Here is a 19,091-nt window from a genome sequence, read left to right as displayed (position 1 = left end):
CCAGTGCTGCGTTTTTGGAGCATAGAAAAATAAAAAAATTAGTGCTAAAAAACGAAAAAGCATGGGGCATTCCGAGAATTGAACTCGGGACCTCTCGCACCCTAAGCGAGAATCATACCACTAGACCAAATGCCCTTATTGCTTCGTCTGGCATAATCTAAGTGTATATAACATATTAATAAATTTTTCCTACGAACATTGTACATGCAACTATAATTATGTATGTGTGTAATTTTTTTTAAAATAATAAAATTATCGAAAATATTTATAAATATAATAATATATCTCACATTATTAGTAATAGATTTGCGATATACTATTACTTTGATCTATCATTATATATATAATAGCCTATTGGCATTGATCAAATAGAATTTTGTTGTAGTTTATAAATATTCTAGTTCATACTTCCAATTCGTTTGTATTATAATTGAATTAAAAAATCTAAAATTAATGTTAAATTTATAGTGGTTTATCAAAATATTTACAAATGTAGAAAAATACAATGTATATTAGTGATGAGCACTGATAGACTACTAACCAACATATTTCACATGTCTAGATGATGATATTTTTAAATATTTAAAACAAATTCTTTATTTAAAGATAATAACTTCAAACATAATTTAGAGTCATGTTATTAAGAGAAACTTTCACACAATTGAAAAGATGTTAAATTATTTACAAAAATAAGAAAAAAAACTCTGATAGACTTGTATCAACGATAGACATGTATCAAAATTTTGTCAGATATAGCATTAATAATAAATTCATTCGATTTATATTATCAGTATTTCTATCCATCTCTTTAAACGATGAACTTCTATCCATTTCTATTATCGATGGATATCGATAAATTTATATCAACATATACCACCAATATTTATTAATAATAGATTTTGATTATGTTACTAATAAATATGGATAAAGTTCTACCCAGAAATATACAAAATTTTGGTATAAAGTGTGAATAATTTCGCATGGATAGGCATACTCATGTTTGTAATCTCATTTGATTAAATGCATCATCACTTGAAACGTGTCCTCATGTTAGCATTGACACACTTTATTTCAATCAAAACAATAACCGCTTTTATTTCACATCCTATTGGCTTCTAGCCTTCAACTACTTTCTTCCACAATTATTATTTTTCTTCTTTCTTTTTCGATTTCGAAAAACTGCCCTAATCTTCCAACCCAATTAGCTCAATGGGGGAATCCAAAGGCGTGGTCAAGCACATTTTGCTTGCGAAATTCAAAGATGGAATCTTAGAGGAACAGATCGACCAACTCATCAAGGGATATGCCAATCTCGTCAATCTCATTGAACCAATGAAGGCTTTCCAGTGGTAACTTTCGTTTCTTTTCTTTCTTTCTTTCTTTCTTTATTTTTTCCCTTTTTTTTCCTACCAGATTCAATAATGTTAGTGCATATTATCACGAATTATTTATCATTCCAGAAACCGCATTTTTCGATCTCTCAGCTTATTGTTAATTCGTGCATTGGGAGTTGTTGAATTTTGTTTTAGCTTCTTTAATGTTTTTGTTGATGGTGTCATCTTAATTACGAGAGCTTAATGATTTTTATGTTGAAAGTCGAGTAGTTTTGGAGGGATAAGTCGGCTTCAAATCAGGTTTCTTTTGGACTGAGAATGAATGAAAGAAGAAAAAAGGGAAAAGTAAAAAGGGGCCATGCTAAAGGAGAGGTCCGATCTAAAAGGAGCTAAAAAAATCAGCTTAAAAACACAAGAAAAGTATGGAATGGGTTTCATTTCAAAAGAATGTGAGATAAAAGATAATTACTAAAAATCCTAAGTGGCAGAAGTCCAAAGAGAAGCATTGAACCTTTTCAAAGTTTTCTTCTCGAGAACATTTCTTATCATCGAAGACTCTTATTTCTCTCAAGCCAAAGAGTCAAAGACACCAAGCCTGAAAAACTATCACTATCATGAAAGGGGGTGGAATATGGGACTTGAATATTTAATGACACGTGGGTTTTATATAATGTTTGGAGGCTAGCCTTTACATGACCAACAAATTAGACAAATAAGGAAATATTAACCGGTTTTGAACTTTCCATATCCGCATTGAGAGAGGGATTGACGTAAGAAGAATGAGGTTAGTTGAGTGACAGGTTATATTTAAGGTTAATTTGCTTTATACCCTACTTGTAATAAAACTCTACAAAATGGAGTAGTCTTCTCTTGTATGAAACAATTATCATGATAAAAGATCCACAATCTTGATTTTTGGAGGATTATTCCTTGAGGCTACTTTGGCTATATCTGGTATACAAGGGATGATGCTTTTTAGTCAAGTCTTTAACTAGGGGCATGCTCCTCAAACCTAACCGAAACATCATGTTTGATATCTTAAGAAATAACCACCTCTAGTATTACTAGATCTTTACATAACCACTAAACCAAGTTAGCAATATTGATTATTTTTTGCCTCAGCCTCAGGAGAGCAACACCTAGTCAGCAATATAACCACTAAACCGAGCTAGCAATATTGACTATTTGACTGATTTTCACGGGATGTAATGCCCCTTCCTCATAATCAAATCCTTGACCAGCAACAACCTCCTCAAACTTAATCAAATTGACATGTCTGGAGAAACGACCACCAACAAAATGCACCAGGGTCAAGAACGTATCCTGACACTTGTTATGCACCAGCAGTCATTCTTTGGTTTCTGAACACATTTTAGTACATGATGGCTGGTCTCCAAGGCTGAATTTACGACCAGATGTGGGGCATGCCAGCTATCTATATTCATATTCTCATGACTTTCCTCTCCATCTGATGCATACATTAACAAAGTTTGTAGAGATGAAGAAAGCAGTGAATAGCCCAGAAAGTATAGAGACAAGAGAATGAGTTGGCAAAGTAAAGAACGCATATCAAAATTTGAGAGTGTAATCTTGTTCAAAAGCAAAAGAATAACTACATACATACAGTTATTATATTTGGGAATTGTCTAAGGATGTCTTAAAAGCCAACCATTAGTGAGGATACACAACCTACGACGCCTCTAAAACAGGGCAAGACTTTTTTCACCGAATGAACCCTCCAAGAGCGCTTGGTCATTTGTTACGATGGAGAAAATACTAATAAATGATTCTTGAATCATTCTCAGCTACTAACAAATAATTCTTGAATCCTTCGCAGAGGCCCCATTCCAAGCCTTGTGGATCTGTTGGTCCATTTTTCTCACCCTGGTTATTTGGGGAACTTTCTCTTTCTATTCTCAACCTGGATGGAGAATCTCAAGATGATCGTGGAAGAGTTTCTTTAACTGTTCTCCAACCTTAAAAATTGCTTGCTTTTAGAATCATTTGTAAATGGCCGAAGCAAGAATCACTCAAGAGGACGACCACACAAGGAATCGTCAAGGCTGACTTGGAAAATCCAGGTGGAGAGTACAGTATCCGAGGTTCTTTTGTAAATTTTGGGGTTCGTTTGAGGAACTGTTTTCAGAACTATCTCACTATTTTTTAGAACAAAAAACCAGTGACATCTAAACTGTTCAAAACCGTTTTCTAGAAGCTGGTTTCTTAAGAAACTATTGGAACGCTCAAGCAATTAAGATAGATATCATGATACAAGTATCCATGAACATAACTGGACAACAAGTAGAAACGATATGCTATCTACCACGCTTGGCAAGTCTAATAAGTATTTTCTATTTAGCTAAATATTACGTGATGTTGCTAAGTGATCTATCTACCGAATCAACAAAAATAATAAGAAAAAAGGGTAGAGCAAAATAGAAAATGTTATTTTTGTTGTTTTTTTCTCTTGTTTTCATCTAGTATATTCTATCATAGAGGATTTATTTCTAGAGTAAGTCAATTGTTCGTTTTTTTAAGATAAAAATTTATGAAGGATGACTTCCATTTTAATAGCTTTTACGAGTTATGGTTTATACGTCATTCACCATCCTTATATGAAGTGATGATGACAAAAGTATTATACCATTTTGAAGAACTGTCGTACAGTATCTTGTTATCTTGATCTTCATTCAATCTCACCTCCAGCATTTTATAAATCAAATACAAGCATGCATGTAATCCATATTGATAAGTTGATAATAAGTCCATCCTCTTGAGCTAGTATTTTGTTTTCTTATTCTTTCTTGGTGGGGGAAGCGGTTTAAAGAGGTAAAGAATGCTTCTCAGACAAAATTTTCATGCCATTTGGACTTCACTCTAGCTCAAATAATATATTTACATAGCTTAGAAACTTCTTTGGGATTTGAAATATCTACTTACATATAATGTTAGCTTTAAAATCCATCAATGACCTTAAGCATTTCCTTTTCTTCTACATGACAGTGGCAAGGATGTTAGCATTGAAAATCTACACCAAGGTTTCACTCACGTCTTTGAATCTACCTTTGAGAGTACGCAGGGCATAGCTGAGTATATATCGCATCCCGCACACGTGGAATTTGCAAATAAGTTCCTCTCTTCCTTGGACAAAGTTATTGTTATCGACTACAAACCGACATTGGTTTGCAACTAATTTGGAGGCTAAATGTATGGTTGCTGTAACTGAGGGAAATATTGTTATGCTGTCCTATGAAATAAATGTGAGCCCTTTTTAAAACATAAGCTTAGATGATGCTTATACTAAAAAGGTTTTGTTATTACCAGTTTATTTGTATGAAGTCTTGTACCAGCCCGTTCTGCTGCTTTCTTGTGCTGATCTGCACAATGCACTTAGTTATGAAAATGATTGTTTTGGTTTATAATGAACAAATCCTTCTTTGTGTTCTAATTTTGTGTTTTGCTGCCATACCTTCCTGCACAGAAGCAAACTCGAAGGAACTTTAATGATTCAACTCTTCAACATATTCTGATTCCATGTTATTTGAAAATTGAGTATAAAAAGCACAACATTATTTTAATCAGAGTGAAACAAAAGCTGAAAAACAGCAAATGTGTATTTGAAACACTTCGAACCCTTCACTGAAGAGAGTGACAAGGAAAATAAATGACCCGAGAAAGTCATTTCAAAGCTCCAAGCTCCTTTTGATAAAAAAGAAAATATGGACTAAGAAGAAAAAAAATGGAATAACACACGTTTAACTGTGTCTTATATATGAATTGGCTTGTCGTATGTTGCCATAGCAGCTTCCTTCACTGCTTCACTCATTGTGGGATGTGCATGGCAAACACGGGCTATGTCCTCACTTGAAGCATCATATTGTAAAGCTATAGCTGCCTCATGAATCAGCTCCCCTGCATTAGGCGCCATTATATGCACTCCTAATATCTTGTCTGTTTCCTTTTCAGCCAATATCTTGACAATACCTTCAGCATTATCGATTGCCTTAGCTCTACTATTTGCCATGAATGGAAACTTCCCAACACGATAGGCAACACCAAGCGCCTTCACCTGCTCCTCTGTCTTTCCGACAGAGGCGACCTCAGGATGTGTATATACAACCCCAGGGACCTTGTCATAGTCAACATGACCTGTCTTACCAGCTAAAAACTCCACGCAAGCAACACCGTCTTCTTCAGCCTTGTGAGCTAACATTGGCCCAGGAATTACATCCCCAATAGCATAGATTCCAGGCACATTTGTGGCAAATCTATCATTTACTAGAATCCGACCTATCTTATCGGTTTCCACTCCTAACTTCTCGAGTCCAAGTCCAGAAGTGAATGGAGTTCTACCAGCAGAAACAAGAACAACGTCAGCCTCGAGAGTGGTCTGGTCTCCACCGGCAGCTGGCTCGAGGGTCAGCTTTACACCATCTCCAGATGTGTCAACTCCTACCACCTTAGTTTTGAGCTTGAATTTCATTCCTTGCTTCTCTAGAGAGCGTTGGAATTGCTTACGAACTTCTGCATCCATGGTGGGGACAATATCAGGAGCAAACTCAACAACAGTTACCTCAGAGCCAAGTCGTCCCCATACTGAACCCATCTCTAGGCCGATGTAACCAGCCCCAATAACCACAAGCTTTTTGGGAATTTCAGTCAAAGCTAAAGCTCCAGTAGATGAAATAATTCTCTTCTCATCGATGGTGATCCCAGGTAAAGACTTGACATCAGAGCCAGTAGCAATTATAATACTCTTTCCTTTCACAACCGTGTTTCCCCCATCAATGGTGTCAACAGAAACTTCAGAAGGGGAGATTAGCTTTCCATAACCTTTCACATAGTTCACTTTATTCTTCTTAAACAAGCCTTCAATACCTCGAGTCAGATTAGAGACTGCTTTATCTTTCTGTGCCATCATGGCAGGCAAATCAACCTCAACAGAAGAAAACTTCACCCCATGGTTTGCAAATGCATGTTTAGCTTCATGATACATGTGCGAGGAATGGAGAAGAGCCTGAAATTATACAAATAAACCGCAACCCATATGTTAAAGAGACTTGGACTTGCATCTAATGATCTAAATATTGAATCAGTGGTGAGCAAAACGAGTAGCCATTAATGGATAATCAACACAACATTATTGAGACATGCTACGCTATCATATTTGATTCAACACCATTGATTTCAGATGAAAGTTCAATCAGAGAATACCATAAAAAAAAACACAAAAAAATTCAATCATTTCTTAACCAACGGTTAGGAAAAAGCTCAAAATAAAGTCAATCATTTCATATTTCCTAAAGAGAATAGAGTTCAAAACCTAAAAATCCAACCATATTGAAGAAAAAACTGAGATTTTCAGCAAACCAGCAATTACATTAGGGCAGTTGACAAAACAAACCAAAAAAGAAAAAACCCCACTTAAACACCATATCGAAAGGAAATCGAAAACTTCAACAAAAACAACAAAGAGAAAAAGACGCAACAAAAAAAAAAAAAAACGAAGAAACAAATCTGAGAAGCGAGGAAATGACCTTGGAGGGGATGCAACCAACATTGAGACAAGTACCACCGAGAGTCCCGCGCTTCTCGATGCAGGTGGTTTTAAGGCCAAGCTGAGCAGCCTTGATGGCGGCGACATAGCCTCCAGGGCCGCCGCCGATGACGACGACGTCATTCTCATCAGATCCCGATGAAGCGAAGCCCCTGGAAAAGGTGAGCTTGAGAACATCCACGGAGGAAGAGTGAGAAGCATTTCTGGAGAAGAAGAAGGCCTTCCGTCTAGCAAAGCTCGCCATAGCCATGGTTGATGATTTGGAGGAACTCAATGGAGAAAGGCTTCACCTTTGTGTTTGGGATCGCTAAACTTTGATTTCTGTTTTTCTTCTTCAACCCCTAAATAAAATAATAATTTCGGCTATGTGTGTCTCCAACAATGGCTGCGCTGCGTAACTGTTAGAATTTCATTTTATCATTTTGTGAATAAACCCTTTTTGTTTTTGTAGCTAATTAATTAATTAATTTGCTTTCTCCTTCTTTCATTTTGTTTTTTTTTTTTATTATAAATATTAAGCTTCTAATTAAAAAATTCATCAAACACGATGGATATTTAGATAAAATTTTAAAATATCGATGTCGAGATAAAATATGGAGATCTTAATTTTATATCATCTACATAAATAAGAGTAAAGATATTTAGATAAAAGTCGTAGAAAATCATCGAAAATAAATCTAACTCAACACACGTCCTTCTACCGTAGAGTTTAGAGGTTGAATCCTATATTTCTCTAGTTATTGTACTTTAAATATTAAAAAATTTATTTTGATGAGTAAACAAACTTTTATAATTGTAAAACAAATTAATTTGCAATATTTTTAACAATTTAATAGATTTTCTTTTTTGGTAATATCAAATCATGTTGATGAAAATTTAATATGACCGAAGTAGAAGATTGTATATTTATATATTATAGGTGAATTTATTAACCCTTGGTTTCAACCCATTGCATAACATTTATCTCAGTTTTATTTTCATTTATCAGTTTTTTTTATAATTTTCATAAGATCATGACAAATACAAAACTAGGGTTCAAATCAATTTTTATTATAACAATTAATTTTTGAGATATTAAAAGCTACATTTTCTAGTTTTTAAATTTTTTTTGCCTGATTTTTTAAACCACTGTAATAATATAGATTAACAAATAAGGAAAGTTGGAGGCGAAACGAGTGTCTATAAACTTAAATTTTCAAAAACAAAAACAAAATAATTACCAAATAGACCTTAACTTGTTTTTCTGTCAGTAATATATGTTTAAACAAATGAGTTACGTTCATATCAACAACATTTCTATTGTGAGTGTTAAACTTTTATATAGCTGATCAAGAGATAATTATAAGAGCATTTAATATTTTTTTTTCTCTCTCTTTTTTAAAATAAAGCCCACAAATGGTAAGGAAAATAATAGATAAAGATCCCAAAATATCAAAAGATAAATGGATGGTTTGCCCATATTTCATGAGGAAAAAAACAACATTATCTTATGGTATGAAGTTCACAAAGAGGGTAAGATAGTGGCCTCACATGGTTTACCATCACACAAAGGATGTTTGGTGGTGAATGGCCAATCCAAAATACAAGATGATATGCTGAACTCATTTGCAATTCAATGGATGGTCCAACCTTCCTTGTCTTCCCATTCATATATCAAATTTAAAAACTCACCAAGATGATATGTTTAACTCCCTTTTTTTAAAGTAGAAATTGCACACAACCCCAATCCCTCAAGTTATTTTTTTTCTTTACTCTCGGTTTTGAAGACTTCGAATGTTACATCGTTCATACACTTAAAACTTTTGGGTGATGGTGGAAACAGTTCGGTGATTAAATGGGATCAGGTGTGAAATAAAATCGAATCGATATATTGGTTCAAACCAAATCGAACCTGTTCAACTGATTTATGTGGTATGGTTCGATTTCAAATTTGGTTTTTGAAATTGAAACTAAACCGAACCGAATTAAATTAGTTTCAAAATTCTTTAAATTAGGGGAACCACATTTTCGATTTTATTAAGTTTTTTATTCGGTTTTTTATTTGAGAAATGATTCGATTTTTGCAGTTTGAATGACCACCCCTACTTTTGGGTCAATGAGGATGTAGCGTAAAAATAGAGATGGTAATTTAAATGGATGTCATCTCTGATTTTTTCTACAATGGAGAATGAGATAGTAAGCAAATAATGACATAAATGTAACAATTTCGCAACTAAGATAATTGCCGGTATGAAGATCAAGATAGTCACTTTAGACAAACCTTTAAATTTGATATTTAATATTTTATGCAAAACATATAAAAATGTGTTCAAATTAACTTTCTAAATGTTTAAAAGAAATGTTTATAACTACGTAACCGTCAATCCATTTAGAAACGACAAGATATCCTAGGTGGATAGGAAGAGACTATTTTTCTTTGACAAAGTTACTCCTTTCTTTGTAAATGAGGAGTCTATGTTCTAACTATTAAACCCAAAAAATATTCAAACTTCAAAAGTTGCAAGGAGGCTTCTAAAACTTAACAAAATAATCCTTTGAAAAAGACAACTATCACTGAGTCGTTTGTGAAAAGACTAACAAATCAATCTACAATTGAGAGAGGTCACCTTGTCAGTTTAGTTCATGGTATTCTTGAGACTATATTGTTTAAAGTTTCTTGTCTCTTCTTTTCGTGTCCTTGTATTATAAGCGATAGTCTCTTTTAATTTTATCAATGAAAAGCTGTGTTTCTGAAATGAAAGAATTAAGGATGAAAATGAACTAGCCCATGGGCTCTCATCAAGCATTCAACACTAAGCTATGACATGATGGACGAAGTTGCGTACCCAATTACAATGGCAGAATTTTGTATACAAAGTGAAACATTGTACAAAATACAACGGTATGAAAGCTTTGAATCTTCACTCTTCAGCTGGAGGTACATCATTCAAATCTAAACCTTCTACAGGTAACTCTGGAGTAATTGGTCCCAATATTCCATCAGTAGTCAAAGTCAAACCACTCTGTATGGTTAAGAAAACAACCATTAAATTTCAAATCCAACAACATATACATATTAATATTATGATGTAGAGAGAAATACAAGACGACAACAGATGACTAAAAAAACCAATTTATTGTTCGTTTCTGATATCGCTAGTGAGGACTTGGAATGTGTTTCAATGACATCAGAGAGACTTTCATGTGAGGTACTACTTCTATAAGCATTTTCAACAATCGTAAAAACAACTGTTTCTTTTAAATGCACTTTAAAATGCTTTTGATGGTACCTTTGGCCATATAGAAAAGTATTCTTAATTTGTTAGAAACATTTCTAATTTATAATAAAAAAGACTTGCAGTTAGTCCAAAATTTATACCCAATACACTTTTGAACCATAGGAATGTCCAACACTATCCTTCGAGAATTCTCATAAACCATAGGATATCAACCCAAAAAATATATGAACATCCAACACAATACCCTACTGAGCATTGATGTAGATTGTTTATCAAGTTGGTTAATAGAGAGAGTTTAAGCTAATGCCGGATGGTGAGACAATATAAAGAATACATCCTCAGTCACGTAGCCAGTACTATACTATAAAACCATGTACTCAATTATACTACCATAAGTGAATGACTGGATGACTTTCCACTCTATGGTTTAGAACTCCGGCATGTACCATTTTATTATATTTCTCATTAACTTTTTCTTTATTCTCAAGGTACAGTTTAGAAATATCAAGGATAGATGGCTGTACAGTACCTCAGGCTGAAACCTAAGCATGTCTGCACGTGCCAATGCCTCTGCCTGGGCTATTCTTTGCCTGAACGTTTGTGCCATCTCCTCAGCCTGCAGATGGAAAAAAGATCAAAGTTACAATTACATCTCTTGCTATTTTGCTTCTTGCTCCTTTCTTTCACTATTTGATAAGAAATGAACTCTGTAATCGGAAACAAGAATCTAGAAAAAAGATAGATATAACCCCAACTGAAGGTACACGAGGTTACATATAGGCCTTCAAGCAATGATTGCAAATATTCCTATCAACTATCAAGTGCGCTCTAACAATAGACTTCCCGACACAAAGGATCAGAAACTCTAAGATCATTTTCTATTTTCAAAATATTTACTACTGTCCATATTCAAATTTACTAGTAAAGCAGAGGTTTTAAGCATTCCTCCACACGACTCTAGATTTTGGTTTCAAGAGTCAGATAGGTTGTCCAGTGAGATTACTTGAGGTGCATCTAAGCTGGCTCAGACACTCACGGATATAAAAAAAAACATTTAAGGGATAACCGCCAAAAATTTATAAGAAAGAGTTTGAAATAATCGTAGTTTTAAAAATTTGAAAATAAAAAAGAAAGACATGGTAAGGTGACGGTGAACTAGCAATTAGTCAGCATTTCTGCTACCCTAGCAAGCATAAAACCTTGGCCATATTAAAAGTTGCACTTTAACTAGTGAAATGAAATTGTAGCATTGTAGCTGAAAGACCAAAGCACGTTAGCCGGTGCAAGTAAATCCACATATAACAAAGAACAAGCAGCATCGGTACAAAAACAACAGAAATAGATAACTCTAGCTAGCAAAGAGGATACCTTCTCAAAAACAAGCTTTGGATTGCGAATCATATCCCCAGGTGTGGGCTCTAACTTCTTGGTAGAAAGACTAACTCGGCCTCTCTCACGATCGTGGCTCAATATCATGACCTATGCCAAAAGAGCTCATTGTTAAACTTGAAATCGTGAGAGTAAGAAGCACCTTAAAATCACTTGAAAGGCATTAAACTACCTTGAGAGTATCTCCAGGCTGAAGAACTGTTGCAATATCCGATATCCGATCATGACTGATTTGACTAACATGAAGAAGACCATTGATTCCACCAATGTCAATGAATGCACCATAAGGTTTAAGGCTTTGAACCGTCCCGGTGACCACTGATCCAATTCCAAGTTGTGCCTGGCTGTCAGCCATGGCTTTACGGTTACTAAGGACAAGCCTCGATTGTTCTTCATCAACCTCCACAAACTTTAGAGGAAGCTCCTTGTTGAGAAGCTCTTCAGCAGTTGATTTCTGGAACATTACAGGATAAAAAGACAAAACAGGCATGACGTTAATAAGCAGTATATAATTAACATCAACAAAACTAAAATAGTACCAATGTTTCCAATTGACAATTGTGGGGAAGGAGGTGGAAAATCATCATGGCCTTTGCAAATAACACCACGTACAACCAACCATTCATTGATTAACAATTGTGAGAAACTAATTAGCTTTACTCCAGCAGTAACTATAGTATATTATATATATTATAAATACATAAAACCAGGAAAACTCTCAAAATGTGAGTGTCCTCAATAGCTACGAGAAAATACCGTTGATATCTGTGAGAAAGGGACAAATCCTCTTAGGCCTTCAACAACTGCCACTACTCCACCTTTGTTAGCATCAACCACCTGAATATTGAACACAGAAGAAATGGCTACATATGAATTGTTAAGTACTAATAAATTATAAAATTTACAGTAACCTAGCACCTTTTTTTTTATATATTTAGTGGTGATTTAATATGGCATTGCGAAATGCCATTTTCTTGTCTTAATTCGTAATTACTTGTTGAGCCTTACGCAAATGTCCAACTCCACAAATTAAATTTTCAATAAATCGTAACCTTAAGCTTTTGGTTCTAGTGGTTATTTAAAACGAATGACCTATGGAAAAAAATACACGAATATGACAAAAGCACAACTAATGATACCAGGCATAGAATAACATCTACAAGAAGTTATAACCTTAAGCCTTTGGGTCTAGTGGTCATTTAAAATGAATGACCAACGGAAAAAAGAAACACGAGTATGAAAAAAGCACAAGAAGTGATAAATGGCATAGAACAACCATCCCTCTCTCGGTAAATGATGCTGCGAGTGCTATAACACTTCCTAGTTTCCTATTACCCAACTAGACAACGATCTCGACCACATTTCAGACGACGTAGACAAACAAAAGCACCACAAATTGGAGTAGAAATACCCACCTTACCCTTGACAACAACGTCCTCTGCTTGAAGCTGTCTGCACCTCTCCCAAGCCAGGTCATATTGAATGGATCTCAAGCTCAAAATCAAGCTATCATCAGATTCATTCTCACCAATAATAACAAACTCCTCTCTCAAGCCAGGAAATATTCCTGCTTCTTCTACGTGTTTTATTCTGTGAATGCAAGCCTCTTGCAATGGCAAATATGCAGATGACTTGGCAGTAATGTCAACAAGTGCTCCATTATTATCCGTACAAAACACAGTTCCTTTCACCTGAAAAGAGACACTGCATAAATTACAACCCAATCTCCTTCAAATGCACCTCAAGCATCTCATTGCTGTTACTTCCCAATTCCCATAACATCGAATTAGCAAAACATTCAACGTTACAGAATCCAAATTGCAGTATAATCAGTATAATTAACAAGAAAAATCATCAAACAACATAAACAAACCAAAACCCACCACTACTAAAAGAAATCCCAATTCCCAAAACATCAAACTAACAACCCTTTATACTTCACGACAACCCATCCAGTATAATCAACTAAACGCCCCCACAAAAATACAAAATTGAAAAAAGAAAAAAAAAAACGAAAACCCAGAAATAACCTTAGTTCCCAATTCAGAATCGAAGTCGTATTTTTCAAGAGCGGCATGGAAGTCCTCGAGAGTGAAAGATATGCCTTCTACAGGGGCATTACGGCAACGTTCATAAGCCTCCTCAAAGACCTCCTTGAGCTTGAAACGCTCCTTGGTCTGAGGACTGGGAATGGGGCCCGAAATAACTGCAGCTTGAACAGGAAGCGAACGGGACTTGTTCAGCAAATGCTTAGAAGAAAATGGCTTGGAGAGACGCGATGAAGAAAGAGGAACGCATCGCAACCCAGTAAATTGCTGAGCCATGGAAGCCATTTCCCTTCTTCCGACAGTTGATGTGGTGTTTGGGTTGGATAAGGTAGTGAAGATAGCTTTTTCCAAATATATAATCGACTCTCTCTTTTTACTATTGTATTTGACATTTATCGAATTAGATATAAGTGTTGATTTTTTATATCCCCCAATAATTCTATCCACAGTATATTTTCTTTTATAAAAGAATTAACGTAGTGTTCATATTTTGTTAGTACAAACCTTATTCCATTTGAATTCGAGACTTTTGTAATTCTAAAATACAATTGGGTTGAGTTTGTATTCATATTGACGAAGACTGACGGCCAAATAACCACTGAGCTAATGATAAATATTAATAATTAAATAGTTTTTCTTATATATATTATATGGAGTCAAGTCCCTAGACCTATACTAAATCCTACGGTAATATTAGGTAATGTTCATTTTAATTGATTAAAAGATATATAAATATATTTGATTTCTAATTTGTATTTATTATCATATTTTTTTTGTAATTTTTTAAAAATATTCGTATACTTTCAAATTTTAGCATTGTTTTTATAAAATCAACTCATCCATCTTTTCGACGTTTTAAGCTTTGATTTACTATGTTGATAAAATATAGTTTTTATTTTTCCTCATTGATCTACATCAACATCAACATGTGTGACTTATCGATTTAAATCATTCTACAATATTTAAAAGTCAAAGCACGAGTATACCAAATTTTAAGTAGAGGGTTGTTATAAATTCAACCGGTAACCTCATAACTTTTATTTAAATATCACATAATTTATTTACTGGTAGATCAACTTATGATAGAATGTGGTTCGAATTTCATTATCAAAAAAGAAAAAAAAAAAACAACTAATCAAGATATTACATATATCCTCTTGCATATTATAATCATATTTTGAAGTGTAAATTTTATTTTTGGGTCCAATAATAGGTTATTAAATTTTTAAGTTTGAATTAGATTTTTAAACTAAAAATGTTTAATAAACTATAAAACATAGAATGTTGTGTACATGAGATTAATTAACACTTTGTTTTTTTTTTTTAATTTAACCATCAATTAGACATAAATCTGAAATTTTAATGAAGTATTTGTAAGAATAGTAAAAATATATATAATAATAGTAATCATATATTACTATATCTTTTAAAATTTTAAAATCACAAATTTAAAAGTAGACAACCGTCTTTATTATTTGTTATATTTATTTATTATTATTTTTTTAATTTTCGAAATTTAAAACTATATCATGAAGTGAATATAAGTTATTGGTGGTTTATTTTTAATGGGAAAAGTCGGTTAAATTAAATCAAATATTTATTTATTTAAAAAAAGAAAAACAAACATGGAGAGAAGTCAGAGAGTATGGTGAGACCGTGAAAGAAAAGGGGAAGTTGATCCGTTTGTTACATTTCGAAGGGTTTGGGAGCGTCTTCTTCCTTTCCTCAAAACCCTAGTTTCTTCTTTCAACTCTTTTAGCTTCTACCATGGCGCATCTGGGCGGTGGTGCCGAAGCACACGCTCGCTTTAAGCAATACGAGTACAGAGCCAACTCCAGTTTGGTCCTCACCACCGACTCTCGCCCTCGCGACACCCATGAACCTACCGGTGAGCCCGAGTCTCTTTATGGAAAAATCGATCCCAAAAGCTTTGGCGACAGGGCTTACAGAGGTAGACCTCCGGAATTGGATGAGAAACTCAAGAAATCTAAGAGGAAGAAGAAAGAGCTCGACCCCATTGCGGAGCCGCAGCCTAGTAAGCAAGGTAAGCGCCGTCGACTCCAGGAAGAAAGTGTTCTTACTTCTACTGAAGAAGGTGTTTACATGCCCAAGACTAAGGAGACTAGGGCTGCTTATGAGGCTATGCTTAGTGTCATTCAACAGCAATTGGGTGGGCAACCGTTGAGTATTGTGAGTGGTGCGGCGGATGAGATTTTGGCGGTTTTGAAAAATGATTCGTTCAAGAACCCCGATAAGAAAAAGGAAATTGAGAAATTGTTGAATCCTATTCCAAACAATGTATTCGATCAGTTGGTATCTATTGGGAGGCTTATTACGGATTATCAAGATGGGAATGATGCTACTGGGCCTGCCACTGCTAATGGGGACGGTGCTCTTGATGATGATATAGGTGTTGCTGTGGAATTCGAGGAGAATGAGGAGGAGGAAGAGAGCGATCTTGACATGGTTCAGGAGGATGAAGAAGATGAGGATGATGTGGCAGAGCCTAATGGTTCTGGGGCTATGCAGATGGATGGTGGAATTGATGACGACGATTTGCAAGAAAATGATGGAGGTATGAACCTGAATGTTCAGGATATTGATGCTTACTGGCTCCAGAGGAAAATCTCTCAGGCTTACGAGCAACAAATTGATCCTCAGCAATGCCAGAAGCTTGCAGAAGAGGTACTGAAGATACTGGCTGAAGGTGACGACCGGGAAATTGAGACTAAGTTGTTGGTGCACCTCCAGTTTGAAAAATTCAGCCTTGTAAAATTTCTTCTACGGAATCGGTTGAAGGTTGTATGGTGCACCCGTTTGGCTAGATCTGAAGACCAAGAAGAGAGAAAAAAAATCGAGGAGGAAATGATGCATCTGGGTCCTGATTTAGCTGCAATTCTTGAGCAGCTGCATGCTACTAGAGCGACAGCAAAAGAACGACAAAAGAATTTAGAGAAGAGTATTAGAGAAGAGGCTCGCCGATTGAAAGATGAGAGCGGAGGGGATGCGGAAAGGGGAAGGAGGGAGCCCGTTGAGAGAGATATGGACAACGGGGGGTTGACTGGACAGAGCCAATTGCTTGATCTTGACAGTATTGCATTTCAACAAGGTAGTCTTTTGATGGCAAACAACAAGTGTGTACTTCCTGATGGATCATACAGACATCTCGGTAAGGGTTATGAAGAGATTCATGTACCTAAACTGAATGCAAAGCCTTTTGGTAGCGATGAGAAATTTGTTAAAATTGCTTCCATGCCAGATTGGGCACAACCAGCTTTTAAGGGAATGACACAGTTAAATAGGGTGCAGAGTAAAGTCTACGAGACTGCCCTTTTTAAAGCCGACAATGTTCTTTTGTGTGCTCCAACTGGTGCCGGAAAAACCAACGTTGCAGTCCTTACTATACTACAGCAGATTGCTCTACACACAAATCCAGATGGTTCGTACAACCACAATGATTATAAGATTGTATATGTTGCACCTATGAAAGCCCTTGTTGCTGAAGTTGTTGGCAATCTATCTAATCGCTTGCAGGACTATGGTGTCAAAGTACGGGAACTTAGTGGAGATCAGACATTGACTCGTCAACAGATTGATGAGACTCAAATTATTGTGACAACACCAGAGAAGTGGGATATCATTACTAGGAAGTCAGGTGACCGCACATACACACAACTTGTAAAGCTTTTGATTATTGATGAGATTCATCTTCTTCATGATAACAGAGGTCCCGTGCTTGAAAGCATAGTTGCCAGAACTGTGAGGCAAATTGAGACCACTAAGGAGCATATCCGCTTGGTGGGATTATCAGCCACACTCCCTAATTATGAAGACGTAGCATTATTTTTGCGAGTTGATCCGAAAAAAGGTCTGTTCCATTTTGACAATAGCTATAGACCAGTCGCACTCTATCAACAGTACATTGGAATAACAGTGAAGAAGCCTTTGCAGAGGTTCCAATTGATGAACGATCTCTGTTATGAGAAGGTAATGTCGTTTGCAGGAAAGCATCAGGTTCTTATCTTTGTCCATTCAAGGAAAGAAACATCCAAAACAGCTCGTGCTATACGAGATGCTGCTCTTGCCAATGATACACTTAGCAGATTCTTGAAGGAGGACAGTGCTAGCCGTGAGATTCTTCACACTCATACTGATTTAGTTAAAAGTAATGATCTCAAAGACCTTCTACCCTATGGTTTTGCAATTCATCATGCTGGGATGACAAGGGTTGATCGCCAACTTGTTGAGGATCTTTTTGCTGATGGTCATATTCAAGTTTTGGTTTCAACGGCTACTCTTGCTTGGGGTGTGAATCTGCCAGCTCATTGTGTTATTATCAAGGGAACCCAAATTTACAATCCAGAGAAAGGAGCATGGACTGAGTTGAGTCCTCTAGATGTTATGCAGATGCTGGGTCGTGCAGGAAGACCACAATTTGATTCTGAGGGAACAGGAATAATCATCACGGGACATAGTGAGTTACAGTATTATCTTTCACTAATGAACCAACAGCTACCAATTGAAAGTCAGTTTGTGTCCAAATTGGCCGATCAATTAAATGCAGAAATTGTTCTTGGAACGGTTCAAAATGCCAGAGAAGCATGTAATTGGCTGGGATATACTTACTTGTACGTTCGTATGCTAAGGAATCCCACCCTCTATGGACTAGCAGCTGATGCTCCTACAAGGGATATAACATTGGAAGAGAGGAGAGCTGATTTGGTATGTTCAAACTACTTTATTTTTTGTCGTCATGAAAATGTCTAATATTGGTTTTTTGCTTGATTGCATGTTATTTGCAGAATGTTCATTGTTTCCATGTGTTTGAGATCTTAGGTCTTACGTGTCAGACGATTAAAATTCAACACTTCAGAAAATTATATTAACAAATATGTAGGTGATAATTATCATTTCAGAAATATTTTCTTACTTGTAGAAAAGAAACAAGACTTCAATTTAAGATCAAAACAAGATTAAAAAGAAAGGTGGCTATACAACATGCTAGGTGGTGATTATAATGATTTTGATCTGTTGTCTAGAATGAAAAGAAAATAGGAATATATGACCAATGAGGATTTAAATGGATTGCGAATAGTTTTTTTGATATGTTTCCGTCCGCTGAACAGAAGCATTTGATTCTCCAGGCCACTCAATCTCAATGGACCAAATAGTTTCTCCATCCCTCAACCTAATGCCCAAAAGAGATGCTTGAGTAGAGGACCTATAAGCCACAAAAATAACCTCTACCAACTATATATACTAAGATGTTAGTAACCTTATGAATTATCAGCTTCAATAGTCAAATAGGGTAGAAGATGAAAGTTGGCATTATAAATTGATATATGTGGTAAACTGTTTCATTTATTAGAAATAGATCAGTAATGACGAGGAAGTTTATTATGAAAAGAACCAATAGAAACTATTGAAGTGGTTTTGTGTAAGCTCTCATGGGTTGGAGCTATTGCCACTTCTAGCTTCTATCAAATTATTGTTCAGGGCAAAAAAAAGAGAAAAAAGAGTTTGTTTCTTTTAAAAATAATGGGTG

The 19,091-nt window shown here is 35.5% G+C and overlaps 4 protein-coding genes and 1 non-coding gene across 7 annotated transcripts in view; 2 read left to right on the top strand and 3 right to left on the bottom strand.

Annotated features, from left to right (window-relative positions):
* Nucleotides 1–63: 63 nt before the first annotated feature.
* TRNAP-AGG (transfer RNA proline (anticodon AGG)) lies at nucleotides 64–135 on the bottom strand. The gene has a single exon. It is a non-coding gene; the product is annotated as a tRNA-Pro (tRNA).
* Nucleotides 136–990: 855 nt separating this feature from the next.
* LOC103483909 (stress-response A/B barrel domain-containing protein HS1) lies at nucleotides 991–4,782 on the top strand. Its single transcript, XM_008440754.1, has 2 exons — nucleotides 991–1,349; nucleotides 4,338–4,782. The coding sequence occupies exons 1-2, from the start codon at nucleotides 1,210–1,212 to the stop codon at nucleotides 4,525–4,527; spliced, it is 330 nt and encodes a 109-aa protein (XP_008438976.1). The 5' UTR covers nucleotides 991–1,209; the 3' UTR covers nucleotides 4,528–4,782.
* Nucleotides 4,783–4,887: 105 nt separating this feature from the next.
* LOC103483908 (leghemoglobin reductase) lies at nucleotides 4,888–7,469 on the bottom strand. Its single transcript, XM_008440753.3, has 2 exons — nucleotides 6,872–7,469; nucleotides 4,888–6,351 (listed from the first exon to the last, which is right to left on the bottom strand). Exons 1-2 carry the CDS (start codon nucleotides 7,139–7,141, stop codon nucleotides 5,101–5,103), a joined length of 1,521 nt encoding a protein of 506 aa, XP_008438975.1. The 5' UTR covers nucleotides 7,142–7,469; the 3' UTR covers nucleotides 4,888–5,100.
* A 2,172-nt stretch (nucleotides 7,470–9,641) lies between these two features.
* On the bottom strand, nucleotides 9,642–13,923 carry LOC103483907 (30S ribosomal protein S1, chloroplastic). Its single transcript, XM_008440752.2, has 7 exons — nucleotides 13,529–13,923; nucleotides 12,914–13,189; nucleotides 12,255–12,335; nucleotides 11,671–11,952; nucleotides 11,478–11,588; nucleotides 10,639–10,725; nucleotides 9,642–9,893 (listed from the first exon to the last, which is right to left on the bottom strand). Exons 1-7 carry the CDS (start codon nucleotides 13,829–13,831, stop codon nucleotides 9,792–9,794), a joined length of 1,242 nt encoding a protein of 413 aa, XP_008438974.1. The 5' UTR covers nucleotides 13,832–13,923; the 3' UTR covers nucleotides 9,642–9,791.
* A 1,246-nt stretch (nucleotides 13,924–15,169) lies between these two features.
* LOC103484204 (DExH-box ATP-dependent RNA helicase DExH12-like) overlaps nucleotides 15,170–19,091 on the top strand; it is a 76,837-nt gene continuing 72,915 nt past the window's right edge. For 2 of the 3 annotated variants that reach the window (XM_051086633.1, XM_051086632.1), the window contains exon 1: nucleotides 15,170–18,268. In XM_051086633.1, the coding sequence (XP_050942590.1) occupies nucleotides 15,314–18,268 (2,955 nt within the window). In that variant the 5' untranslated portion in view covers nucleotides 15,170–15,313. The remainder of the gene's footprint in view (nucleotides 18,269–19,091) is intronic. The other variant, XM_051086634.1, reaches the window with a different exon arrangement.

Source organism: Cucumis melo, chromosome 6 (assembly GCF_025177605.1).
Source record: "Cucumis melo cultivar AY chromosome 6, USDA_Cmelo_AY_1.0, whole genome shotgun sequence".
In the NCBI taxonomy this organism is placed as follows: domain Eukaryota; kingdom Viridiplantae; phylum Streptophyta; class Magnoliopsida; order Cucurbitales; family Cucurbitaceae; genus Cucumis; species Cucumis melo.
The sequence above is the reverse complement of the archived record's forward strand: the minus strand, read 5'-3'. Positions and strand labels throughout refer to the sequence as shown.